Source organism: Ziziphus jujuba, chromosome 12, assembly GCF_031755915.1.
Source record: "Ziziphus jujuba cultivar Dongzao chromosome 12, ASM3175591v1".
Classification (NCBI taxonomy): domain Eukaryota; kingdom Viridiplantae; phylum Streptophyta; class Magnoliopsida; order Rosales; family Rhamnaceae; genus Ziziphus; species Ziziphus jujuba.
In genome coordinates this window covers 6,979,680-6,988,458 of record NC_083390.1, presented here as the reverse complement: position 1 = coordinate 6,988,458, position 8,779 = coordinate 6,979,680, and the positions used below count along the sequence as shown (strand labels likewise).

General features: G+C 34.4%; 2 protein-coding genes across 4 annotated transcripts; one reads left to right on the top strand and one right to left on the bottom strand.

Moving 5' to 3' along the window:
* The first annotated feature begins 401 nt into the window (after positions 1–401).
* On the top strand, positions 402–4,990 carry LOC107419900 (protein PLASTID REDOX INSENSITIVE 2, chloroplastic). 3 transcript variants are annotated; one of them, XM_016028731.4, is made up of 3 exons: positions 402–785; positions 910–1,008; positions 4,672–4,839. In XM_016028731.4, exons 1-3 carry the CDS (start codon positions 486–488, stop codon positions 4,771–4,773), a joined length of 501 nt encoding a protein of 166 aa, XP_015884217.3. In that variant the 5' UTR covers positions 402–485; the 3' UTR covers positions 4,774–4,839. The 3 variants fall into 3 exon arrangements, with proteins under 3 accessions (XP_015884217.3, XP_024931010.3, XP_015884215.3); XM_025075242.3 differs by having other exon boundaries at positions 3,412–4,839; XM_016028729.4 differs by having other exon boundaries at positions 407–785; positions 4,698–4,990.
* A 9-nt stretch (positions 4,991–4,999) lies between these two features.
* LOC107434608 (uncharacterized) lies at positions 5,000–6,869 on the bottom strand. Its single transcript, XM_016046089.4, has 3 exons — positions 5,949–6,869; positions 5,695–5,849; positions 5,000–5,405 (listed from the first exon to the last, which is right to left on the bottom strand). The coding sequence occupies exons 1-3, from the start codon at positions 6,241–6,243 to the stop codon at positions 5,295–5,297; spliced, it is 561 nt and encodes a 186-aa protein (XP_015901575.3). The 5' UTR covers positions 6,244–6,869; the 3' UTR covers positions 5,000–5,294.
* Between the last annotated feature and the right edge of the window lie 1,910 nt (positions 6,870–8,779).

The following is an 8,779-nucleotide window of genomic DNA, read 5'->3' as shown; positions in this document are numbered from 1 at the left end:
AGGCATAATCCAAGACACTATCGGACCAAACTAGAGCTCAAAAATATGTTCCAACTTTGAGACATAAAAAAATAATAATAATAAAAAAAAAACCACACATAGGAAGATGAATTCCCCATTGTGGGATCCATGAGAAAGAGAGAGAGATCAAGAAAACAAGATCTGTTAACTTCAATCTTTATTAACCTAGATCCTAAATCGTTTTATTGTTCTGTTTAAAAAAGAAAATATTTTATTATTTTTTTTAAAAAATATTTTATTATTTTATTATTTTAAATTGCCAAATAGATATGTGAAACCATGCCATGCCATGTAGACTGATGACAAACATTATTTTTCAAAATAAAAACCTTATCAAATAAGCTCACAAATCACAATTCACAAACAAGCCGACCGTTGGAAAATCTCTAGGTTTGGTGGCTTTAAATATTGATTAATGTTAAGGTAAAGCGCACGCTACCTTATCCTAGACCCGCCTCATCACCATGTCCTCCACCACTCGATCGTTAGCTAACTGCACCAGCCAATGGCTCTCCACAGTCCACACCACCACCAATGGCCGTCTGACCTCCTCAACCCCACCAATCTCTCCCGCCATACAACCAAGCTCTCTGACTTACCACCTGCCCAACTCACCCTCCCCTCGTTTCATTCTACGCCTTCAATCCCAAGCTCTGTCTTTCAGACTACCCACTTGTATAGAAAGCACCATGAATCCTCTAAGGGCTTCCATGCCACCCAACAAGTATGTGTACCCTGACCCAATTCCTGAATTTGCAGAATCTGTAAGTATTTGGATTTTGAAGTCTGTCTGGGTTTTATTTGTTTGATGTAAAATTAAATATATGTGAAGATTATTGCAATTTGTAGTTATATTTGTTTTGAAGTATTTTTTGGGTTTCTCTGCAGGAGACCCTGAAGTTCAAGACTGAGTTATGGCACAAGCTACTGAAGGACAAGGAGACTTTTGGAGATGACCTTGACCATGTTGTTGAAGTTTGCACAGAGGTATAAATTTTATCCTAAAACCAAAATGCTGATGAATTTTTTTCATGTGTCTTATTTTATTTTTTTAATTGCTTCAATCGTTTTGGGAGGGAGGGACGCAAATTGGATGATGTTAACATTTATTGTTCAGTTTATCCTAAAACCAAATTGGATAATGTTAACATGTTGTTGAAGTTTGTGCAGACATTTTATCCTAAAACCAAAATGCTGGTGAATTTTGTTTTTTTTTTTTTTTAGTTGCTTCATTCTTTGTTTTGGGAGGGAGAGAGGCAAATTGGATAATGGTAACATTTATTGTTTAGTACTCATGAATATTTAGCTGCATTGATTTTTGTAAGATCAGATTTTGTTGTTTTCAGAGATTTGCTCCTCTGCGTGTTTTTAGTTTGCTAACATATTGCGTATATTGGAGGAATTTGAAATGAATTTAGTCCCGGTTGGTTTGTCATTTCCATGGATGACTTGGTCTGTGAAATATATGATTTGAGCCTTGATTTTTTTTTTTTTTTTGACAGTAATTGAAATGCTCTCAGTTCTTTTTTGGTGTTCAAATCAAGCTGGTTTGTGCTGATATTAATAGTTCAAGTCACCTTGTATGCTGGCTTGCTGATTTAATTAACCAATGAATAAAGGAGATATGTTGAGCAAAGTTTTGCTTGATCACTATCTTCTTGACAAAACGTTTAGACGAGCATTTAGTTTTCTTCACTTTAACATACAGACAAAGTTGAATTTATGTGTATTGAATCGTTTTCAGCGAATTGATTCAGCAGAGTACCTCTAGTATTAAAACCCACCAGCAGTTGCTTCTGACTAGCAATATTGGGTAGGTTTTGTGTCACATTCTGAAATTTTTGATTTCTAAGAAAATATCTTTAAGCCATCGTCTTGACTTTTATCTTTTGGTAAAATTGAGGGAGAGATCTTAAAAACAACTAATGAAGATGCTCTGTCCCCAACTGGTTCTTCACGTAACAAGCTCTGAGACATCTTTAATATTTGCCTAATGCCTGCAATTGCTTTTGAAAGATGCTGGTTCTGTGTTTGATTTAGTAGTCTAGTGAAAGGGGACGTTATTCACAGTTTCAAGCATGGCCATCTTTGGACCAAATATAACAACTTCACGCTTTGCTTCTGATGGGAAGCTAAAATTTTTAACCTTATTTATTTGTATTCTCCTACTTATTTGTAGTCTCCCCCAAGCTTACTGATTTCTTGCTCCCAAAGACCATAGTTGAAGAGATAGATATAAATGCAGATGGGTCTCTTACTGTATTAAGGCCTTATGCTTCTCATGAGGGTAAATTTTTGTTGTTAACTGCGAGATCCAGGTAGATATCAATAGATAGGAAGTTAGGATGGTGATCGGGTACCATCGAAATTGATAGTTTCTAGTGATATTGCTGACCAAAGATTCAGTGTTTCTTTTAGGAATTTCAAACCAGTTGTTATAACATGATTATGGTTACACGGGACATTTCTGATTGTTATGTTACATAAAATTTATATATCCAATGAATAGTGTATGTAACAGTAACTCCTGTTATCCCCAAATTGCCCTTGAAGGGATACAATCATATGTTATCCATGAATAATCCTAGTTGTGCCTTTTTTCCCCCTAAATTTTAATCTTGGTTGTTCATTCCATGAATTTTATTTTTTATTTTTATTTATTTATTTCTGTTCTATGGGGTTTTCTTTTGTATGCCTACTTGTACACATAGCTGTATGCCATCCGTGTTAATGATGCTATTTACCATCCAAAAAGAAAAAAGAAAAAAAAAAAATTTGAAATAGTGCATTGCAATAATGCCTCCAAGTTTAAACAGTTAAACTTTTACCCTTAAGATCTCATGATTGCTAAAATTTACTCCATTCTTGTCAATATGCAAGTGGCTCATTATCATAGTCAGGTGCATTTCAGAATCCAGCAAAAATCCTTGCAATTTTATACTGCCAACTATGTTGATTAGTAGGTTGAATTGAAATAAAATATAGTTCATGGAGATCAAATCATTATTTATTATCCTTCTTAGGATTTTCGCAAATCTTGAGGCCTAATTTATGGCCAACATTCTCATATCAAAGTAGAAAAACATAGATGCATGATTGATAACGCCAGTATAGATATATATGTGCTTGAGCTTCAGCAATATTTCTCACCTTAATTTGTGGCCAATTCATGACCTTAAAAAAGAACTCATGCATTAATGTAGTGAGAATATTCTAAGTCTTACAGATAAAGGTGCTTGAGACAATGTCTCCTCTTCTGATGGCTGCCAATAGTTCACTTGTGTGGTATACATTATTCGGTCCTAGGGTTAATGGTATCTTGTAATATAGAAGGTGGTTGGGTGAATTGGGATTCCAGGTAATTTGTCTTCAATTTGTATCTACTTACAGGTTGTAATCACATTTTTAGCCAGGCCAAGGCAAAACAGGTTCAAACAAAGAGTGCTAGAGTACAAAGTCTAGGCATGCAGGTCTGCCCCGTCGTTGCATATAACCTATTTTAAACACCTCTTTTTGTCATTTTACACCAAAGTATCATCCAATTCAGCAAAAACTGACAATTGGTACTGACTATATGAAAAAGTGTGGCTTTTAACTAAGTGATCCTGAACTAGGAGAAGCCATTATTGAAACATGTGAATTTACATTATAGTTTCTGGAACTTTGGGAAAGATAAATAAGGTTAAATTAAGTTATCTGATTTATTATTTACATGGGTCCTATGATAAAAGTGTAAAACAATATATAGGGGCATTTGTTACTCTATAATTCTGTACAAAAAAAGTTGTGGCTTAGTTTTCAAGTTTTGCTGGCAATATGTTTTGTGATAGATTACTTGACATGGTATTTTTGGTTGACGCTCACCTATCATTAAGGCGTATGGTCAAGTATGTTCTGAAACATAAATTATACAAAATGGGATGTATAGAATAATGGCTTAACTAATCCTTCCTTAGATATCTGCCCAACTTCCTGTTTTTGCCTTTCTAGTAACAGTTAGATATCTGCCCAACTTCCTGTTTTTGCCTTTCTAGTAACAGTTTACCGAATAGAACCAATCATTCTAATTATTGTGTATGATTTTAGCTTTATTTTTTGAAATATATTAAAGGATTGAGCTTTTAAAAGGAACATTAGTTTAAATTTGCCAGAAAAAAATATTCTGGGGTAAAAGAAGCAGCTGAAGTAGGATGTGTTTTTGTATGATAGTTTCTTTTGAAGAATCGTTTATATTTATTTACCTTTTATTTCTTCTCTACTGCTTATTAAGAATGCTTTTTGTCTTCTGAATCTAATTCAGCTTTTTTCTTTCCCCTGCAATGTCTTTAAATTGCACAGATCCAAATTTCAAACTCTGATAGTTTTTCAATGATATTCGATCTCTCTGGAATCTGAAAAATTTTGTTACCTTACTTTCTCACAATTTTTGGATTTTGGTGACTTCAAAATAGTTCAATAATTGGACTTGAAAACAAATATCTGACCTTATTATAAATCAAGCACTGTTTCCAGACAGCTACCATCAATTTGTTCTAACTTTTAGTGCATGTTTGGCCCTATTGCTGGCTATGTTTTGACATTGTACCTGATATTCAATCCTTCAAGCTGAGACAACCAGATTCCATATTTCAATTTTTGAACTTTTTCCAGATTAACCAATTTAACTTGCAAGCCAGATATTTGGTGAATTCTTGCACAAGGAGTATGGAGGACCGGGAACATTATTGGTGGAACCATTCACAGATATGTTGATTGCTCTTAAGGAAAGGAAATTACCTGGAGCTCCTTTGGCTGCAAGGATATCGCTGTTATGGGCTCAAAATTATGTTGATCAGGATTGGGAAGTTTGGAACTCAAGACCAGAAAAGTGATCACTTTTCATCCTATTTCCATATAATTCTAAATATATCATCATGTTGTATTTAAGTTCTTTACCATTTTCTAGAATTAAAGTTTAAAAAAACAAAAAGGAAAAAAGAAGGTGAAACCCATGTCTGTTCACAAAAAAATTTATTTCTAATAGAATGTCAGATTCATGGCAACTTTTTTTTTTTTTTTTTTTTGGGTTGTAGCTGTACAGATGTCTTATTACTTGAACACGGTTTGAATTGACGCGATGTTTTTCGATGGATTTGAAAGTTTTGGTAGAGCAACTCCATGACTGATGGTGAATCTACATTTCCATGTTTGAGGACTCCCACCTATGAAAGAGCCAGTCCATTACAAATTGATAGGCTAGTCTGCATTTTGCAACTAGATTCCGAAAGTAACCATCAGCTTGCAGCTTCAGAGATGCTCTGCAGCGATGGACGCCAAGATTTTGACCTTGTCACAGTAGCATTCGCAGGTGTCATCCTTGGTCGCTGTCTTTCATGTTTAGAAGCCTGAAAAATATTGACATATCAGATAAATTAGCATAACTACTTCCGTCTCTCTTCTCTAATGGAATGTGTATATGTGTTTAAACAAGAAGGTTTATATGCTCATATTTCCTCCTTAAAGAAAAATTGCCATGAACTGAGAAAAGTATTTCAAGCATTGGTCATAACAGATGATAACCGGTTTGCCTTCTGAGATTGGTAATCATAAAACACTGCCAGATATGACCCAAAAAGAAAGAAAAAGGGAACACAGAATAAAGCAAGACTACAATTGCTTGCTAGAGACATATACCTGATATGTCTTCTTCTCAGACTTCCCCTCTTCCTCCTCACACTTTGAACTCAGCTGCTTCTCAGAAGAAGCTGTTGTCTCCGACTTCTCTACTGTTTCCTGTTGCTGTTTCTTTGATTTTGCATACTTTTTTGCCCGTAACACCTTCATAACCTCTAAAACAAGAAAGAAAGAACAAAAAGAGAAAACATTTCAAACAACCAACCCAGTTGACTAAAAATCAACAACAAAACCATGAGCAGAAAATTCAATACCTTGTGTAGTGACAAGCCGATAAGCATGGCCAAGAGTAAGAGTTTCATTAGGCCGAAGAAGCTTAACCCGGGTGAACCGGACAGTCTTCTGCTCGTAGTTGTTGTTGTTGTTGTTGTTTTTGTTGTTTTCTTCTTCATTTTCGGATAAGGGCAATGGAATAATCAAAGAAACATAATGACCAGGATTCAATCTCATAACCTCACTTGCACTTATATTCCAATACAACCTCTCAATCTTCCCACTTGGGTGTTGTATAACCAGTGCTGCAGCATCTATGGCTTGGCAATTCCCCATATCTCTTTCTCTTATTTTCTTCTTTCTTCGAAACAAAGAAAAAAAAAAAAATGAATGAAAGAGGAAGAAGATGAAGGTAGATAAGGGAAGAGGAAGAGAAGGAATTGGAGGTGGAATAAGCAGAAGTCACTTTCTATACAGCTCCCACCACCCCCCACACCCACATACCCAAAGATATAAGTGTAAAAATGGCAAATGAGTCTTACTCAAGCAGGCCGTCTGACCCTCACTCCCCAACTAACTTATTACTCTAAAGTGGGTCAATTTGTTTTTTCCTTTTTATTATTCTTTTTTTTTAAATACCAAATGGACATCAATATAACATATGATAAATTATAAAGCATGACATATTATTATTATTATTAGTAGTAGTACTATAAACTTAGCAAGATTTGGATATTAAATATTTGAGTAGTTTAACCAGGTAAGAGGCACCGGCACCGGATCTTAGAGGCTGCTGTCTACCGCCACGTGGAGAGATGTGAGGTGGCCGAAGTTTTGGACAGATGTGCTCGGCGGTGTCGACGGGGTCAAGTTTTGGACTTAAGAAATGAAGTTTCCTAATGTTTAAAAATATGACCAAATAATAATAATAATGGCCTAAAACAAACCAAATCGGCAAGAGCGTGCGTGTGACTAAGATTCTTTTGCTTGGACAAGGACACCCCACTCTCTTATCCGTGTTTTCTCACTCATTTTGGCTCTTTGCTAGGCCCAAAAAAAAAAAAAAAAAAAATGGTATTATTTGTTTGCTGAGAAATTGCAACAGAAAAAAAAAAAAAAAAAGATTGGATTCTAGATATTACCAATTGTGTAGCTCCAGGTTGATTGCAGTTTCTGGGATTTTATACACAATGGATCTAGAACTATTCCTCAAGCTCAAATCATCCCCCACTTGGTTTTCTTAGTTTGAATTTTATATACAAGTAGTGATTTTAACTTAGTGGCTAGGCATATAAAAAGCACCCATTATCCCCTTTGAGGAATATTAAACACTGAGCACAACTTTTTGTGTGGAAGCTCCAAAACCCAATTCTTTTTTAGTAATTTACAAAGTGAAATCCTTTGGCAAATAATTTAGATTTTCTTCATGAAAGCTTTAGACTCAATTCGATGGAATATTACAAGCAACACAAACACAGGCTAAAGTTTTTTTGTTGGAATTTAGGCTTTTTTAGGCTTTAGGTTTATATGATGTGGAGTATGTAGGAAGTGATGTGGAACAAAATCATTAGAAAACCCACTAATAATTTATTAATATTGGCACTAATTTAATTTTTTAGTGAAATCACCGAAGGAGATCATGAATTTGGGGTTTTATGGGAACATACTTGCTTACAAGACTCATCAACTGTATTTTGGAACCCTGGAGTTCAAGTTTAGACAAAAGAGAACAAAAGGTTTGACCAAAATGAAAATGGGTGAAAATCAAATCTCTCATATTTTTTTATCTGTTTCTGTATTTTTAAAATACTTGTTGGTTGGATTAGGGGCCAAAAACTGAATGAGCCTGTTAAATCTTAGTAAAGATGTTTGACTCTTGTAAATCTGTTTTAAATTTTTATATTAAACTATTTGAATCCCAAAATGTTCGAAAAAAGTAATAAAATTTTCCAAATCTATAAATTTTCCCATGTGTAAACATCTCTGATTAAATGTCAGTGTATGTAAACCATGTGGGATGTTGGTATCCTTGGTTTCTCATATTTAATGATGAAATGGACAATTTCTTGTTCAAACATGACTTGTGTAGGGGACTACAACAATTTAATTTTTTATAAACATAATAAGGTCCTTAACTTGTTATGGTTATGGGTGTGACAGTCCCTTAATATTTTAATCATGCTGGTCAAAGACTTTCACTTTTTCCAATGTTTTTCTTCTTCTTTTTTTTTTTTTTCAAGGGACAGCCTTTAATATTGAAGTTGATGGAAATTCTAGACTTTATAATTCTTACGAATTGCAGCTTGTGGGAGCAGCAAGATTAGGTCCTGCATGTCTGTACCTTGGGTTTTAAACATTCTTGGTTTCTAATTAAAACCTTTTCACACCAAACAGTTTGAGAGAGGGAGAGAGAGAGAGAGAGAGAGCAAGACCTTGTAGTGGGGTTTATTGTTCTTTTTATATAGTTTTTTATAAGTATAGTCTGTATGTCTTCTTCTCTCCTACATTCTTCCCCCATAACATATAACATAAACCATCCATTTTGATGACTAGTTTAAAAAGAATGTCTAAAGAGGAAAATCACAAAGAAGACCAATGAAACTGCAGTGTCAAAGATCCTAACGACAATGGAAGAAAAATAAATAATAAATAATAATAATATATATAAAGGAAAAGTATATGGAGTTCTTAAACTGATTTTATTTGCGGTTCAGGAATGTTCATGGTTCAGGAATGTTCATGCATATTCATGTCCTGTACAATGTATTGGAATTGAAGACAACGGGTTTGGCAGATAAATTAATATTGTGTTTTTTAGATAGGAAACTTGGGAATCTCTTTAATCTCTTATTTGTTTTTTTTTTTTTTTTCC